The sequence below is a fragment of the Lathamus discolor genome, chromosome Z (assembly GCF_037157495.1).
Source record: "Lathamus discolor isolate bLatDis1 chromosome Z, bLatDis1.hap1, whole genome shotgun sequence".
In the NCBI taxonomy this organism is placed as follows: domain Eukaryota; kingdom Metazoa; phylum Chordata; class Aves; order Psittaciformes; family Psittacidae; genus Lathamus; species Lathamus discolor.
In genome coordinates, this window is record NC_088909.1 from 85,339,091 (window position 1) to 85,358,521 (window position 19,431).

The 19,431-nt window shown below is 39.6% G+C and overlaps 1 protein-coding gene across 1 annotated transcript in view; it reads left to right on the plus strand.

The window, feature by feature from the left end:
* Positions 1-19,431, plus strand: part of SV2C (synaptic vesicle glycoprotein 2C) — a 76,701-nt gene that overhangs the window by 12,314 nt on the left and 44,956 nt on the right. The window contains exon 2 of the mRNA XM_065662067.1: positions 5,181-5,361. Within this exon, the coding sequence (XP_065518139.1) occupies positions 5,181-5,361 (181 nt within the window). The remainder of the gene's footprint in view (positions 1-5,180; positions 5,362-19,431) is intronic.

Sequence of the window (19,431 nt, forward strand, 5' to 3'; positions counted from 1 at the left end):
TATTGTTTGAGTCACTTACTTGTGTTTCTGATTACTTTTTTCCCTCTATTACCTTAAAGATCGTAAATAGGTTTGCACATAGAACTGTTTGGTTACTTGGGTTACTTGTGTTACTTGTAATTTCATTTTCCTATCTACACTGGTCAACAGAGTATGATCTTACATTTGCTCAGCTTTACTTTCAGTTCCAGTTTTGTGACTTTTACAGTTAAGTTTCTCTATTGCAGTTCATCAGTACTGTAAGAAAACCAGATACAGTTAACTTAATTCCAATTTATGTGAAATTTATGGATTTGTATCAGATTGGATGTCATCAGATAGATGTTTTGTAGGTATGTTTGAAAGTGGTATAAGCAAATACTTTCTAAAAAAGTATGCAAAAGCTAAATGGTCTGTTATGCGAAGACTTGTCACTTCAGAATTATTACTGTAGAGAAACAAACATACGGGTTACTCAGTTGCAAGTCACACTCTAAGGTACAAGAGTCGCTGTATTGTGAGAGATACATTATGAAATTTTATATTGAGACTGAAGAGCTTTAACATTTTGAAATAGCTTTATACTTCTAATCTATTGAAACAGACAAGCCCTATTACCAGGATTGCTAAAAATAATTCTAACAATCTAATAGTAAGTAGAACTTGATAGTTTGTAAATATATAGTAAGCAGAAGAGCAAAAAACTTCAAACCAAATATGTAATTAAGCTTTGGCATTAAAGAGTATGAAATAGCAGATTGAAGCCTGTCTGCAGCTGTCCTGAAAGGGAATGCAGAAGGAGTGGATTAGTCTGAAGAGTAGTAATAGAAAAGGAACCTGATATGCTGTGGCATTAATGGATTTACATATAATGCATATAATTAAGTAAGAGCAATCATTTAACATCTGAAGTTAAGACACAAAATGATTGCTGTTGGAATCGCTAGCATTTAGATAAAGGGAATCCATGTCTGAGAAGTCTTGAACTTACAAAGAGTCATGCAAAATTTTTTTTTAGTTAATATGGAGGCTGGCTTACATGTTTGTTGGAAAACAGTACCCATTGACTTTTTCTGGTGTCTGAACAATTGATGGTTTTACTCCTTTAACCATGAAGATCTACACCTGAATAATTTCCTATTCCATAAATGCAGAGCTTATTGTTCCACTACTTCAAGCACTGAACAATTATTGTTAGGGAGGAATATTATTTTGTGTTCTTTATGTAAGGATCATTGAATCATAAAATCATAGGATTGGTTTGTGTTGGAAGGAGCTTCTAAAGGTCATCTAGTTCCAATCCCCCTGCCATGGGCAGGGACAACTTCCACTAGACCAGGATGCTCAAAGCCTCATCCAGCCTGGCCTTGAACACTTGAGAAATGAAGTATCCACAGCTTCTCTGGACAACCTGTTCCAGTGTATCACCACCCTCACAGTAAAGAACTTCTTAATATCTAATCTAAATCAACCCTCTTTCAGTTTAAAGCTGTTTTAATTTCATTTAAAGCCAAAGCAAACTGGTTAATATTCAAGGATCACCACCTCAGAGCTCAGTAGCAATGCATCCCGAAAAAGAGGAAGGCAGGCAAAAATGCCAGGAAGCCCATGTGGATGAACAAGGAGCTCCTGAACAAACTCAAACACACGAGAAATCCTACAGTTGGAGGAAGCAAGGACAGGTAGCCTGGGAAGAATACAGATAAATTGTCAGAGCAGCCATGGATTAGGTTAAGAATGCTAAAGCCCCAATAGAATTAAATCTGACCAGGGGCATCAAAGGCAACAAGAAAAACTTCTGTAAGTATGTTGGCAATAAAAAAAAGGCTAGGAAAATGTGAGTCCTCTCCAGAAGGTAACAGATCTGGTTACCTGGGATATAGAGAAAGCTGAGGTACTCAACAATGACATTTTGCCTTAGTCATTCACTGGCAAGAGCTCCAGCCACACCACCCAAGCCATAAAAGACAAAGGTAGCGACTGGGAGGGTGAAAACCCACATGCTATAGGAGAAGATCTAAGGAACCTGAAGGTGCATAAGTCCATGGGACCTGATGACATGCATCACAGGTCCTAAGGGAACTGGCAGATGAGGTGACTAAGACACTGTCCATCGCTGGAACAGTTTGCTCAGAGAAGCTGCGGATGCTTGATCACTGGAATTGTTCAAGGTCAGGTTGGACAGGGCTTTGAGCAACCTGGTTGTTTAGTGGAAGGTGTCCCTAACCATGGCAGGGGGGTTGGAACTAGATGACTTTTAAAAGCTCCTTCCAACACAAACCATCCTATGATGTTATGATTCTGTTACCTACTGTACAAAGAGAGACAGAAAATATGAAAAAGAAGACAGACAGGAAAATACATTCAAACAGGTATCATTGGCAGCTGCAATAAGTTCAGCATGGAAGGGATCTCTTGGGGAGGAGGAGAGGGATTGTGAAGAGTCTGCAGGGCAATTAGGACGAAATTCAAGGTTATTATAATGAGAAAGAATAAGCTAATGTTGCAATTCCGAGATCAGCTTATTATAGCAGTTTATTGATAGAAAGAGAATATTATTTCAAGCAGTGGCTTTTGAATGCTGTTCAGAAGAATTACATGGGTATAAGAGAGGCCAAAGCCCAGTACAGCGACTTGTCATTAAAAAGCTAATGTTTTTAATTCTCAAGACTTGAAAACTTTTTTCTTTCATTGTTGGTAGGGTTTTGGTGTTTCTGTGCATCATAAGGAAGTAGCTGGTAAAATGAATACTATTTGCATAAAATATTTCCAAGTCATCTACATAAAGAAATACACAACTCTTTGATTGGCCTTCTCTGAGTATTTCTAATATTAGAGTGTTTACTGGGAAAGCCTAACAAGATTTATATATGAAAGATTATATGGAATTTCAGTTTAAGAGTAAAAATTAACCATTTTATTTTCTTTTTAAAATCAGTCTGCTGTCAATGGAGCTACTGAATTTTGTTAAGCTCTTGCAACTAGTATTGACAAGCAAGCATCAGGTCTGCTGGATGGAGTTTCCAAACTGCATTTGAGTACCGGTCTACCTGGAGTGTGGTACTGTAACCTCACCCGCAAAAGAGATCTTAAAGCAGTTGAGCAAATATGCTAAACCACTCGCCAAACTTCATCTCTCTAGGAACAGAAAGTGTATGAGCAATGTGTGCATTCACAGGAAAATTTCAACTATTGGAATAAAAATTTCTGATCAGAATGAAGGAGCTATCTGATATCTGTCTGTTGCTAAACACCTCTAAACCAGAAATAATATTGTAGTCTCAGTGTCCTTCCTAGGCTAAAAAGAACAAAAATATCCATAATTCTGCAAATTCTGGCTTGACCCACGTCTTATTAATATCCTTTGATGAAAGGCAAAGATCCCAGTAACAGATAGAAAATGTTCATTGATAAAAGTTGCTCTGACAGGACTGCTCCTAATGAGCTTGTTGCTCTCGCTTATGTAAAGGGACAGTTAATGCTCTTGTGATGAGCAACAGTGTATTTGTCAGACTGTCCTGAGGGACTCATGGAGAAGATTTTCAGTCTAGAAATACCCTGTTCTTATTTTAAGTTGGCTAAAAAAGGCAGCTGCAGAAAAACCCGATTTGCTGGTGTTGGTAACAATCAAAGGCAAAGGACATGGATGCAAGCAGCATACTGACATAGACAAAGTAAAATTCTCTATCTTGCTAATATTAATTTCACACAACGTGTCTTCTGTTGAATGTTTAAAATGATGTTTCACAAGGAAGCAACAGCGGGAACTGCTTGTATAACACATGAGAGGGAAGAGGGATATTTTGGGGTGCATGAGATCCTGCAGATGTCAGGACTTCAAATGTTAACATCTAGAATTCCAAGCATGGAAATGCTGATGAGTGACTTCTATATTAATATGCAGTTAACAAAGCCCAGGCATTTAAGTGTTGTGGGTTTTTTTCCAGCTTTCTTTCTATTCCAACTACCTGCTGCAAGGCAGAGGTCTTTCTTTTGGAGACCAGAATTTTGCAAAACAGCGATTTGAGCCCAGCAGAGTTGCTGGGGAATTTGTCTGTTCTTGTGGCTGTTTGAAAAGTGACACAGTTTGGATTGTTAGTATTTTAGCTGCTTCCAGATACTTGGTGTTTAATTCCTGCTCTGTAGTAGACATAGAAGATGACAGCAACTGCTAGGTAGATAAAAAGCAAAATGGGAAGTTCAGTAAGAAAGTAGGTGGGAAGAGAATTACATGTATCAAAGAAAATAGAAATCTGGTTGGTTCTGTCCAAAGCTTGGGATATCCTTTTTCTTCCTACAGTGTGCTCATTGTATTGTGCATCTTTGCAAATGTCTCACAGAAGATTTTTCCCTGGAAATGAAGTGATGCACAATATGCTACGTGTGAATGGTTAAAATGTTAAATATTTCAACTTACCTTTCTGTGGGAAAATGCTTCATGTTGAAAACATCATTACTGTGAAAAAAAAAATAAAATAAAATCACCCCATAGCATTTTTTCCTATCCCATTTTCATATATGTAGCTAAACTAATATATCCGTACAGAATTCTTTCGGAAACAAAAAAACACCACCAAAACCCAAAACCCATAAACCAAAACATTCCAGTGCTTTTCTGTATACAGGACAGTGCCTTTTTAAATAAAGCAGTATACTGTTGTAGTAGAGAGAAGAAAAGTAGAGAGAAAAAGCTAGTCAAGCTGGACATCTTTGATTCTATAGATCTTAAATGGAAAGTGCCTGTTTCATGGTTTCCAGACTCAGCACATCTTACTCCCAGTGTCTAAACCACTACAGAACTGCTCATATTCCAGAAATGTTCAGACAATTCGTTTCTGTAGGGGAAGTTATAATTTTTTAGATGCTTAACATGAATGCAGTGTATTACTGAGGAGGTAGTGGCGTTCTTTCTCCCCTTCAGTCTTATTTGCCTCTATTTTAATTGTTCTAGCTAGAGGCACCTTGTTTAATAATTATAGTAAGCTTCAGTGTGTCTGGTAACAGATGACAAGACACAGCAGGAAATCTGTTCTCACTAGATATATTTTCAAATATGTGCATATAATTTATATTCACTGACAAAGGAGAAATTAATCTGTATACTGTTTGTTTTGTCGATATAGAATGTCAATTATTTTTGGTCTCATCAATTATGGTCACTTATGTAGCTCACAAAACATCTTTCTTTTTGTGTATTGCAGGTAGCATAGTGTACCTGGGGATGATGGTGGGGGCATTCTTCTGGGGAGGCTTGGCAGACAAGGTGGGAAGGAGACAGTCCCTCCTGATATGCATGTCTGTCAATGGATTCTTTGCCTTCCTTTCATCATTTGTCCAGGGCTATGGCTTCTTCCTCTTCTGTCGCTTGTTCTCTGGATTTGGGTAAGCTTCTCTGGTTTTGTTCCTTTCCACAATTTTTTGTGTTAATAAAACTTTACTGTTTGTAAAAGCATATTATTTAATGTAGAAATATAGTCTGTGTCAGGAGTGAGATAATTAAACAAGGTAGCTACTATACACCTAAACAACATAATAACAATAATTACCTGAAGGAGACGAATAATAATTTTAGGGGAAAGACACAGACTGCAAATTGTGAAATTTAGTTTTAAACAGACTTGCTTTGTGAACTTGATTTATTTGCTTAACTCTTTTATGTCTCAGCTTCTCGATGTATTGTTTGCTCAGTCAGCAGAATAATACCCTCCTCACATGTGTACTGTAAGATTTCAGTAATATTTGTAAAGTTTCTCATGTCTTTGTGTGCATACTATTGTTTATAATACCACTTAAGTCAAGACTATCAAATTTAAAACAGGGCCCTGAAGTGTGCCAAATATTGTTCTCTCCATAAGAATGGGGTTTGTGACTCTGGTTTTGTTTTACTTTTCATTTAAATAACTTCTCAGTTGTTTGAAATGTTTAGAATATTGGTAATGGTCAATTAAGTTTATAATTTTAAACTTACATGAGCAGAGATTGAGATACAGAAGTACATTGCTATGAGAAAGCTTCTACCTTTACTGCACCATTAGATAATCAAGAGTGCTGTTCTGCAGAGCAGTTAGTTTAGCACTTCTGGTGGTTCCTTGGCTCAGATCAAAACTCCCAGTTACAATTTCATTTCAAGCCACTATCAATTTTTAGGATGCTGAACAGACAGGATCTGGTGAGAGCACAGTATGCTGATGGTAAAGCCATGCACATGAAGTCCACTGCTTCTATGGTTTGTTGGCTGTAGTTTGTTCGACCACAGTGCACTAGACACTCAAAATACCAAAATGAAGTTACTACAGCATTAAGTATTATTACACTGTTCAAGGAATGAGGGTAGAAGGGCAAAGGGAGAGAGGAAGGAGGTGTGAGGTGTCTTCTTTCTACAGGAATCCCCTTAGTCATCAAATTGTCAGATATGACTTTAGGAGAGATCAAGAGGAAATGGCAACTCTTCCAATTCTTAAAAAACTTAGAAAGACAAATAAAAATAATCCCATCCAGCTTCTTTACTTGTTTTTCATGTTATAAGTCACTCTTAATTTCGGGTATTAGTTTTCTCTCTCCACAGAGAAATCTTGCTCATGTTGCATGACATTTTCAATCTTCCATGACCCTCTCAAAGACCAGAAGCTGCTTGTGTGTCTGCTTATTGGGCTTATATACTGCCCAATTCACAAGGGCAGTACTGGACCCTTGTGCCACAAAGGTTTGTCTATTGTGAGGCAGGTTTATGACACTGTCAGTTTCCTGGATTTTCCCCCTTGGGACATATGATAAAATATGTATTTGTCATGCCTCATGCTAAACTTGCCTGCAAGGTCTCCTCATAACCTATAGCTGTAGCTTTTCCAGTAACATGCAGTGCCTGTAATTTTACTTGTGATAAATGTACATCCTGGATTAGGAAGCATGTTGTATTGTGTACCCAGCTTATGATTTGAAAGAACAGGCCCTTCAAACCTTTATCTCACATTTGTTTTGGTCTCCACTTGTCTGAAGCTCTCCTACCTCATCTTTGAGAACTGCATCAATCGGTAATAGATAATTTGGCAACTACTTCGCTGTCCCACACAACATCCTTCTCTCTAAATTGGAGAGACATCAACTTGATGGGTGGACCACTCGGTGGATAAAGAACTGGCTGGACGGCCGCACACAAAGAGTTGTGGTCAATGGCTTGATGTCTGGCTGGCAACCGGTAATGAGTGGTGTCCCTCAGGGATCGGTGGTGGGACCAGTCTTGTTTAACATCTTTGTCGGTGATATGGACAGTGGGATTGAGTGCGCCCTCAGCAAGTTTGCCAATGACACCAAGCTGTGTGGTCTGGTTGATATGCTGGAGGGAAGGGATGCCATCCAGAGGGACCTCGACACGCTTGTAAGGTGGGCTGATGCCAACCTTACGAAGTTCAACCACGACAAGTGCAAAGTCCTACACCTGGGTCAGAGCAATCCCAGGCACAGCTACAGATTGGGCAAAGAAGAGATTCAGAGCGGCCCTGCAGAGAAGGACTTGGGGGTGTCGGTCGATGAGAAAATGAACATGAGCCAGCTGCAGTGTGCGCTCGCAGCCCAGAAAGCCAACCGTATCCTGGGCTGCATCAAAAGGAGCGTGACCAGCAGGTTGAAGGAGGTGATCCTGCCCCTCTGCTCTGCTCTTGTGAGACCTCACCTGGAGTATTGTGTGCAGTTCTGGTGTCCTCAACATAAAAAGGACATGGAACTGCTGAAACAAATCCAGAGGAGGGCCCCGAGGATGATCAGGGGACTGGAGCATCTCCCATATGAAGATAGGCTGAGAAAGTTGGGGCTGTTCAGGCTGGAGAAGAGAAGGCTGCGTGGAGACCTCATAGCAGCCTTCCAGTATCTGAAGGGGGCCTATAGGGATGCTGGGGAGGGACTCTTCATCAGGAACTGTAGTGACAGGACAGGGGTAAGGGGTTAAAACTTAATCAGGGGAAGTTTAGATTGGATATAAGGAGGAAATTCTTTCCTGTGAGGGTGGTGAGACACTGGAATCGGTTGCCCAGGGAGGTTGTGAGTGCTCCATCCCTGGCGGTGTTCAAGGCCAGGTTGGATGAAGCCTTGGGTGACATGGTTTAGTGTGAGGTGTCCCTGCCTATGGCAGGTGGGTTGGAACTTGATGATCTTGAGGTCCTTTCCAACCCTAACTATTCTATGATTGTATGATACATTTTAAATGCTTCCCCCCAAAAATAAAAAAAATCAAAAAAAATCAACAGAACCCTGACAAAACATAAAACAAAACAACCAGACAATGACAACAAGAACCCAAGACATGATGAGCCACAAAGTCATTCCTTGTCCTGGTTTCAGCTGGCATAGAGTTATTTTTTTCTTAGTGCTTAGTTGCCAGCTGGTGTTAAACCACAGCAGTCGTCATAGAAATTACTGCAGAGAAAGATGCTTGGCCGGCTCACATTTGCTGTTTCTTCAAAGACCAGACTTCTGCCCAGAATAACCCCTTTCAGCTGGTTATAAGAGTAGCATTATAAAAGCCATGAGGTTTCTAGAACTGGATTTGTGCTTCATATGCTCAAGAGGAGGGAAAGCTCTTCCTTTATCTGCTCTCACTGTTTGCCTGTGATGACGCAGTTTACCACCAGACTTTGCAAGTTTGGTGCCCTTCTTTTTCATCTGCTCACCGGCCCTCAGAGGAGGCTTACTTTTCACTTACAGCCGTATTCAAGATGGTATTTATGTCATATCTGCCTTTCCTCTGCTTTTCAACCCTGCCTTGGGTATGAACTTGTGTTGAGAGCAGCTGTAACAGCAAACAGACACATCATATGCCAAGCACCAAGAAAGAAGGGAGAGGCTAGAATATTCTAGCTACAGAGGTGGCAAAGCAAATCTTCTCACTTTTAAACACATATATGCCACTGTTAGAGCATGCATCTTACACGTATCTGTCTCCAGATACTTGGCATCAGCTGCTATGAGAGAAGCCAGTATCACTCACTTAGAAACTCTCAGAAGTTTGTGCCAGCTTTGAAGCCGTATCTTCTTACAGTATGACAGGAAATGCTTAAGGGATCCTGGCATTTATTGCATTCTTTACTTCATCCCATAGCTCACCGAGGTGAGACTGACTGGCCTGTTGTTCCCTGGGTCTCCTTTTTTTTTCCTTTTAAAAAATGGAGGTTATGTTTCCTCTTTTCCCAGTGGGAACTTCACTGGACTGCCATGACTTCTCAAATATGATGGATAACAGCTTAGCCACTTTATCCAGCAGTTTCTTCAGGACACATGGATGCAACTCATCAGGTCTCATGAACTCATACACCTTCAGGTTCCCTATATGGCCTTGAGTCTTCTCCAACAGAGGACGACTTTTCATTCTCCCAGTCCCCGCCTTTGCCTTCTGAGTGCTATGGCTGAAACACTCACTGGTGGAGATCAAAGCAAAAGTCATCTTAGCTTAGCCTTTCCCGTATCCTGGGTTACCAGTTTCCTGTTACCTTCTGGAGAGGGCCCACAGTCTTCCCTTTTTTCACTGACATACCTCTATAACTCTCTTACCAAGAAAGGTGGCTTTATTCCAGTAATTTTGTTGAATCAGGGACCCCAAATGTGAAATAGAAATAATTGTAAGTGAAGAATGTAATTATGTGTTTTAAATGCAGAATAGTATTGTTACTCACTTTGAAGAAGAGCTTTTTGAAGAGCCAAAGAATCATCTGGACAATTTCATATCATTCAAAGTCAATAAAATATTAAGAAGTGTTCATAAGATACAATATCATTTAGATTTATAGAGTTTAAACTGGTCTGTTATTCGCCAGATAATATAAAAATAGACTAAGAAGCATAAAAAATAGAAACATTATCTGATAGAAGTTTTTACTTATAAAAAATACTATGAAACAGATTCTTCTCAGATTTTATTTGCAGTCATAATGTGTTTATACAAGTAAGGTGCTCAGAGAAAAACTCCCTTCAAATACTTGTGTTGCATCTGAAAATCCTATGACTAGTAAAAATTTTGCATGCAGAAAACTGTTTAGAATTCAAAACAGTCTCAATAATACTAAGATACTGCTGGATAAAGGATATTGAGAGATATGAAAGTCTGAAAGGTAAACTTTAGGTAGTGAAAGCAATAAAGGAATGTTGAACAGTATGCAAAATCATTTCCTTTTACAGAAAATAATATCATAACTGTGATTCTTCAATTGGTTAGTCCAAAATCAAAATTCAAAATTCAAAAGGAACTCAAACCAAAAAGGCTGGTAAAGGTCTAGGAGGGTTTTAGACATGGTTTCCTACTGTCGTGGTTTAAACCCAGTCGGGGTTTGGGTAGCTGCTGTACTTTTCACTGGAGTAGCTGCGCTGTCTGTTGCTTTGCCATCAGATTCAGGGACATTTTTTTCCTTTTTGAAGGTGCTGAATGGTGTCGAACAAGGACCTCTAAGCATAGGCCAAACCCCAGCACGTTGCATGATTTGTCCCTCTCTGGTATGACCAGGATGACAACACACCTCATTTAAATGTTTTACTAATTTTTCTGGATTTTGCACTTGTTCAGTGGTGAAGTTCCAAAGTACTGGAGGGGGGCCCACTGGCCTAGATACTTGCTCATACTATCCCACATACCCTGCCATTCATGACTGTCCAGCCTTGGGGAAAATCTCTTCGTCCTCCTATATCATCGTCTAACCCTGGACAAGGCCTAAACCCCACTCTGCTTAACTGTTGAGATCAGATGAAATGGTTGTGGGTAAAACGCACTTTGTGTGTGTGCCAACATGGTGATCCCCATCACAATCAGCTGGCAGGTCTCAAGGGTACCTAGAGGCCATTCAAAACCTTCAGAACTCTCAAATGACACTGTAAACAGTCTGTTAGGATGGCTGGGAATGTAAGGGAATTTTTCCTTCATGGCCTGACCACCCAAAGAGGGGAAAAAAGATGTGGAATTGCTAAACACTTCTATTATATACCTCCCAAAGTATAGAGGTGGTGACCACACTGGGAACGCAAGCCAGATCAGTTCCATGACCAATGATTCTATTGTATTACAAGTCATTACCATAAAGTACAATGAAAAAAGAACCTTAGTCCAAGGCCCCCAGCCAATAAACGCTAACATAGTAAATACTGGCTGTAAGTGAGTCATTTTGAGAGCCAATAAATCAGCATTGGACAAGTGACTATTAATCCAAAACAATGAATGTTTACCACAAATACGATTAGGCACACTCTGGTCAGATCTGTTGTTATCTCAAACCTTTGTGCCCTGCACTGGGCGCCAAAAAGAACTGTCGTGGTTTAAGCCCAATTGGCAACTCAGCCACGCAGCCGCTCGCTCACTCACTCCCCCCACTTCCTTCCCCCACTCCTGGGGGGATGGGGAGGAGAGTCAAAAGAATGTAACTCCCACGGGTTTAGATAAGAACAGTCCAATAAATAAGGTATAACACAGAACCACTGCTGCTACCACCAATAATAATAGTGATAAGGGAAATAACAAGGGAAGAGAATACAACCGCTTACCACCCACCAACCAACACTCAGCCCAGCCCGAGCAGTGATCTGACCTTTCCGGGTAACTGCCTGCAGTTTATATAGTGGGCATGACATGCTGTGGTATGGAATACCTCTTTGGTTAGTTTGGGTCAGGTGTCCTGTCTCTGCTTCCTCCTGGCTTCCCCTCCTCCCTGGCAGAGCATGAGGCTCAGAAAGTCCTCGGTCAGACTAAACATTACTGAGCAGCAACTAAAACCATCAGTGTTATCGGTGCTGTTCCCAGGCTGAAAGTCAGAAACACAACACTGCACCAGCTACTAAGAAAGAGAAAAAATAACTGCTACTGCTGAACCCAGGACTCCTACAAAGGAAAAAGACCTAGACAATAAACTGTGAGCTGTATTTATCATCAACCATGTGGGAAATGTGCAAAGATTTATCATCAAAAAGCACTTTGTTACATCTGTCTTTGAAATTGTCCAAGGTTTCTCTGATACTAGAACATGATCCATAACATCACTGTTAACTTGAATGGAACTGGAGTTGTTGCTTATCTTAGATTGCCACTGTGAGGTATTACTCACAGATGTAGTTAACTTATGTAACTAAAAGCTATTAAGAAGCCTTTTTCCTGCCCACGTGAATAACTGTCTCTCTTGGGATGTACTATCATACAATGTTTCTTTTCTAGACTATACTTCACTGAATTTGAGATTCACCTTCAGACAGCTTTCCTAACCCTCCTGCAGAAACACCTCAAAAGCTGCTTGCAGTACTCCTTCCACGTTACTAGAATCTGCTAAAGAGTGCTGATGTCAATGCAGTAACACTAAACTCATCATTTAGGTCTTTCATTGAATTCTTCATATTCTTATGTGAATCAAGAGTTAGCAAAAATCCAAAACCATGGTTGTAGTTTTTTGTAACTAGCAGTTTTGAGGTGATTGCTTTTGCAAATCTACCCATGCTGACTTTTAATACTACTTTCATATATTATGTGTAGTGGCAAGAAACTCTTACTGTTGTATATCCCCTTCTTTCAATGGTCAAGACAGGAAAGACATGCAAGCAGCCCAAATGCATTACTATAAAATGTTCTAGAAGAGGTATGGACCATGTGGACACAGCACAAGATGATTGACCTGGAACAAGCCTTCAAGAACTTCAGATCTAGATCAACAGGCTGCTTTTATAACTGTGTGTCATCAGTATTTACTGTCATGTTGTATTTATCTTTTACCTCTTCATGCCCACCTGCTTCATTTCTTTCTCATGAAACACCTGATGTCCTCTCACAGTCACAAGGTTGTAATACTGCTGTCTCTAATTCCTCTCCAGCTCTAAGCTATCTCCCACCTATGGCTATCAGTGTTTTTACACTGTGAGCTAACGAATAACTCTGCAGGTGACTGGCTTGAAAGCTGAAAGTGAATGCCAAAAGGGTAGACACACTTTTCGGTCAAGCCAAGGAAACAGCTGGCAAGGTCTGAGCTTTCCAAACAGTTTTGATCCAGCTGTAACAGCTTCAGTTGTGGAGAAATTTTGACTAGTGTAAAATTGGGGTAGCTGGAAAAGAAGTGGTCTTTGCTTTGGGTCTTAGAAGAGGACAATAGCCTTATGAGGAGCAAAGATTATACAAAAGGGAGAGAAAGACTAGACAAGGGTAACATAAATAAGGTAGAGAGCCTACATAACAGAAAATAATCAAAAGAAAAGGTACAGAATCATAGAGTCGTTTAGGTTGGAAAAGAGCTTTAATATGATTGAGGCCAACCATTAGTCTAAGACTGCCAAGTCCACCATGAAACTGTGTCCCTAAGTACTGCATCTACACACCTTTTAAATATCTCCAGGGATAGCCTGTTCCAGTGCTTGACAACCCTTTAGGTGAAGAAATTTTTCCTAATATTCAATTCAAACCCCTCCTAGTCCCTAATATCCAATCCAAACAACCCCAGTTCCCTCAGCTGCTCCACTCCTTATCAGACTTGTTCTCCAGCCCCTTCACCAGCTTCATTGCCCTTCTTCAAACACGCTTCACCACCTCAATGTCTCTCTTGTAGTGAAGGGCCCAGAAATAAACACAGTATTTGAGGTGCAGCCTCACCAGTGCCCAGTACAGGGGGTGATCACTGCCCTGACCCTGCTGGCCGCACTATAGTTGATACAGGCCAGGATGCCGCTGGACTTCTTGGCTACCTGGGCACAAGCTGGATCATGTTCAGCTCTGTCAGTCAGCACCCCCAGGTCCCTTTCCAGGAGCAGTGTTGAGTAAATTCGGGGAATTATTTACTCTTCAGGTCAGCTTCCATCAGAACAAACAGTACTGTAGAATTTAGGAAACAATTACGTGAATCTTTACCACAAGGACTGTCTTGCTAATAATAATGGGCAAACTACATGTGTACATGAAAGACAACTTCTAGACTATCCACAGTCCAAATAGGCACTTGTATTTAAGGGTAGAATACTAACGAGGCTTAGTCTATAGCATGCTATAGTTCTGAAGGGCTTTATCCAGCGGTTCTCAAGGAGAACTGGTCAATCTGGCTGCTTACTCTCACTTTGCCAGTCTAATGACAGTTCTGAAAGTAAAACAACAGAGATGTTTTCAAAGAGACTTGTGGTAGTGGGGGTAAGGGAACTATTAGTTGGAATAGAAATAAGTAAGTGCAGTTGGGCAGAAGGGCAAAGGGTGGTGGGCAGTTTCCAAATCCCAGGAGTGTAACACTGAATCTGTGTTTTAAACTCTATCACTTTTAAACAAATTGCAAGTAACAAGGGACAACTTGCAAATGCCATTTCACACAGACGCTTTATTTTTAGTCTGGATGTTGTCCAAGTTTGAAAGGGAAGAAGACAAGGTATTTTAGAAGAACACCATCCTGCCTGTGCTATTAGTATTCTGTAAAGGTTTTTTCGTAATCATCTCTATTCCTTATATGCTTTTGCATTTCAAGCCCCTTTGGCTAGTGAATCTGCAAATATACAAAGGCTTCTATCTGAAGCCAGAGGGTCCTGAATGCCTCGCAGAAGTGTTTTCATCCCAGCTGCCACGCTGTGCAGTTGCCAAAATCTGTTGTGACAAATCACAGCTCTGAAGGTAGATTAGCAGATATTTATCATCTTTGTTTGTGACAAAGTAAGCAAAAATGTATCTTAGCTTATTGTTTTCTTTCACAGAGTCCTTCTCTCCGAAGGGGCATCCCTTAAATCTGCCCATATTTCACAGAACAAATATGAGCTTTAGTAACTTTCAGTTTGCATGATTTTCTGGGGCCAGAAATTGAACCTTCTTCTGCCGAAAAGTAGGATTAGACCAGTTGGTTATTTCTGTGTTGTCATTTCCCCCTGAATAGCTGTTGCTTTCTTTTTTTATCTAAAAAGACACAATAAAACAAACCCAAACCAAAACAAATCAACAGAAAACCAAACCTCACAAAAAAAAAAAAAATAGAAAATACAAAAACCCAAACCAAAACTGCATCAAAATGTTGGATAGGGAGCCACCCTTCTTTGTGAATAAATAGAAGAAACAGTACGACTCTTTGAAGTAAGAACTGAGATTTGACTTACCACCGAAAACACGTGTCATACGCACACTGTGTGGAAGCTGGACTATGAAGAAAATGGCTTTCACTAGAGACTAAATGCAGCTGCAGGGCATAGGTACCAGATAGTGGAGAAATCTGCATGCATGCATCTGTATATGAGCAAAAGCAGACAGAAAGAGATAGGTAAAACCTAAAAATGTGGCTAGAAAGATACTAAGAACATAATCCTGGAAATAACAGTAAGACGTAAGAGTAAAGTAATAATTTTGGGGCAGAATGTGTATATTCTTTATGACCAGGATGGTGTCAAATAATATGTTCAGTCATTATTTTTTCCCCCCAAAAAGAAGAAATCTAGAAAGCTCCAAAACTGACTTATCTTTTGCATGGAAAAGAGCAACAATATGCTGATTAATTCATATTTCCTTCTAATTTTTTTTTTTTTTGAGAAAATAAATATATATATATGCGCGTTCTGGTCTTCCTCTGCCTTCTTATGATGGGGTTTATTGCAGAAGATAGAAAATAGCTGAAAAAGATTATGTCTGTCATTTGTGCCATTTTCTCCACATATGTAAAAATACGTGCAGCAGAAAAAGGGTCTTGCTGTTTATTAAGTGTACTTCTTGTATATATTCATACATATTCATTAAAAAAAGGCAAGGCTGAAGGAATGCATTTTGTTGGTTTAGGTGCAGACTGATCCTTATAGAGTAAGAGAGTTTCTTTTATGTTCTAGAGCCACTCAATAAAGTTTTGCCTCCTGCCAGTTTAGGCTGTGCCTTATTTCAGAATCTGTTATTCTGGAGACATTTATCACTTATGATCATCAACCCAGACATTTAGACTGTGGATTTTTAATCTCTTAAAAAAATGTTCAGACTCTACCCAGTTCTTCATTGGAGGTATAAAAACTTTGTGTAGTTAATATGTGCACATTCACAGGATATTCTCATCTCATAGATACTTTTTGTCACCCTTTAGGAAGTAATGCATGGACTCATCTCTGTGATCTCTGGATAACAAGTTTATGTCCACTGCTTTGATTAAGATGAATGAAGAAATAATGTACATGAATGACAGATGAGATGTAAAAACTTCAGGTTTTTTGAATCATTTGTATTTAAGAAAGTTAAAATCCTTCCCATGTTTTAGAATAAACATTCTTCTCAAGTCATCAAAGTTTTCACAGGCCTTTATTCTGCATGTGCAGGTGAGAAGAATATAGTTTTATGTATCAAATTCTTTTCTAGAAATTCCATAAAATTTAAAACACTGTAAGAGCGAACAGCTGTCTGTATCAAACCAATTAATTGCCAGAAACTGATTTAATACTGTACCCTGCGGGAAAAGAGTGCTTGCATTTCCCTTAAAACAAAAGGTGAGGTCTTTTCACTTTAAAATCAGAGGCAGCTCTGAGTTTGATTTTATTTGGAATTCCCTCCTGTGCATGGCACCATCCATTTCACACAATGTTGGTGGGATACCACAGAGGTAGTCTATTTTTAAAGTTGTAATACAAAAATGTTGAAGATCAAATTCTGTTCCTTCCATGTAGATATGTAAGAGTTCAACTGAAGCCACTGAATTATTAAGGGCTTATATGAGTGTAAGTGACGGTGGGATCTAGCCTAGGTTTTTTTTACTAGAAAGTGCATTCTTCCTTCCAGCTACTGGGTGATATGATGGGTTGGTTTTTTTTATGAATTAATTCATAATTTGCAATAGTTGCTGAAGTATGTGAAAGATCCTCAATGGAGAGAAGTCAGAGTTGCTCTGATCTTCTCTTGCCCAAGTCTTCGCAAGGTAGTTTATGCTTCTGCTAACAATGTTCAGCATACCAGATACCATGTTAGTTCTGTAATACTAAATGGTACCTAGCGCACATTAAAATTCCTACAAGAGTCACACAGAAATTACTTTGCTCTTTAAAAATGTTCTCTAGGTCTACACAGGTTTTAAGCAGCTTCCTCACTTTTGTTTGGTGTGATAACAGCTGTAGCTCTTCCTGCTCTCCCTTTCTGTTGTCATTTGTCCTGCACTTGTGAGCAAGTTTTAATAAGTGGAGAAATGAGATTGTCCAGCATAAGAGCAAAAGAGCAGTCCTCTGCAGCAAGGTGCTTCCTCTCAATCTCCGTCCTTTTTCCTCCATTTCAGCTGTTGGTTAATTTCTCTAAGATTCTCATAAAGTTTTTTAGTCATTGTAAGCTATTGCAATATTGGAAGAGATTTTTAGGTACCAGTATCCTAAAAGCTTCTGGCAGTATTACTCTGCACTTATATAAGGACAGAAGGAAGAATTTACCAGTTTTTACCAGAGAAGTAAGTTTTCCATTCACACATTTAAGGTGTCAAGAAGCACACAGCACACTTTACTACACAGTTACTATGAAACAGAGACCTGCAACTCTAAATCACTGGTGTTGTCTGTACGACGAAAATACATCCTCTATTTATCCTTTAGACATTATTTTCACTGTTTAAACACAGTGAAAGTAATATCTAGGTTTTTAAGCTTCTCTTAGCCTGTTGGGGTGCTTACTGTAAATGTCATTTACATCAGATGAAACAGAAAAACTGTTTTGCTTTTCAAAGCTAATGAATTGTTTTTTGTTTATTTGCATATCCTAAATAAACATTTTAGTTTGCTGGCTCCAAAATTCCTCTTGCATGTCTAAAAGGTCTATTTGTAAAAAAAAGTTGCCCTATTAAATTGGTCACTATAGCCAATGCTTCTTCTGTAGCCTTAGAGGACATTTAGGACATTGTGTATGAGTCAACCCACCTGGATCAATTTTGAATGCTAAAGCAGCATCAACTTCCCATCCTCCATGGTACAGCTGGTTCATGCTGATAGGTAGGAGATGCCTTTTTTGCTGCCTTTGGTCAGGATCTCTGTACCTGTTATGCCCTTAAGATAGGGTATGTTCTTTTCACTTGAAGCGTCCTCCCACTTCCTAAACCATCATCCCACAAACATTTGTATGTCCTACAGACATACTCCACCCATGGGAAACTCTCCACAAGCCTCACTTTGTCAAAATTGCAGCCTAGGATGTTTTAAGGGAGATTTCAAGAGGATTGTATGTAGAGTCTTAAATTTCACAGTCGTAAGAACTGCATTTACCTGAAGCAAACCTTTTATAGAGAATGTTTTCAAACACTTTGCAGTAGGAAAACTACCAAAGTTTTAAATGTGATTTATTGTTAATTGTGTTATATATAACAGGTGGTTACAGGCTATATTTACTACCATAGTAACTGCATTATAATATAAAGAGAAGATTCTTTTCTTCATGAACAATCATATGAAATGAAGAAAATAGTGAATTTAAAGAACAGACTGCGTAAAAGAACAGAAAAATTACCAAATATGTATTTACTTACTACTTTCTATACTATTATTAATGAGCGGAAGCAATCAGAGAAAAAAGCATTGATTTACCAAAAATTACTCTCTTTAGGTAGGGTGTTATTACATGAATGATACTGCCCTACATGCCATAGGCAGTCTATTAATTTCTGTCTTCTTGAAAGTGGGCACCTATAACTCCTCATCAGCACTTTCCAGCTGGAAGGAAGACTTTGTTTCTGGTTCTGATAGTGAATTTTCAACAGGAAAAAAAAAACCAAACAACCCCCCAAACCACACCCCCCCCAGAACCACTCTAATCAGATCCGTGAGTACTGTATTTGGGCAATATTGTGCAATTCAAAGCTGTGCCTGAGCCCTGGAGGGTAAGAAATCATATTTGTAATCTCCTTATATTTTGGGAATTGGAAAGCCCCAAATCCATAGCACCACTGAGGCAGCATGGCTTCCCCATTACTTCAAAAGAAGTTGCAGTTCCAGCCTTGGTCATGCCCTTTCCACCATTCCTTACTCTGGACTTCCAAGAGAACCACTGAGGATAACTCCTCCCATTACCTGTGACAGGTCAGTTCACTGGTGAAGGCTTTTAGTGTTTTCACCTATGAACAGAAATGAGATACAGCCCTTGTTAACTGTGTATCTGTCGTGATTTAACCCCAGCTGGCTACTAAGTACCACACAGCTGCTTGCTTACTCCCTACCCCTCCATGGGGTGGGAAGGAGAATCAGAAAAAGGTAAAACTCATAGGTTGAGATAAGAACAGCTTAATAATTGAAATAAAGTAAAATACAACAACATAGTAATACTATCAACAAGGAAATTCAATAAATGCAAATGATAAACAGCTGCTGACTGATGTCCATCCAGCCCCAGGCAGTGACTGGGGGCTTCCAGCCAGCTCACCCCAGTTTATGTACTGAGCATTCTGTGGTATCGAATACCCCTTTGGCTAGTTTGGGTCAGGTGTCCTGGCTGTGCTCACTCCCAGCTTCCAGTGCCCTCCTCACTGAGAGAGCATAAAAGACTGAAAAGTCTTT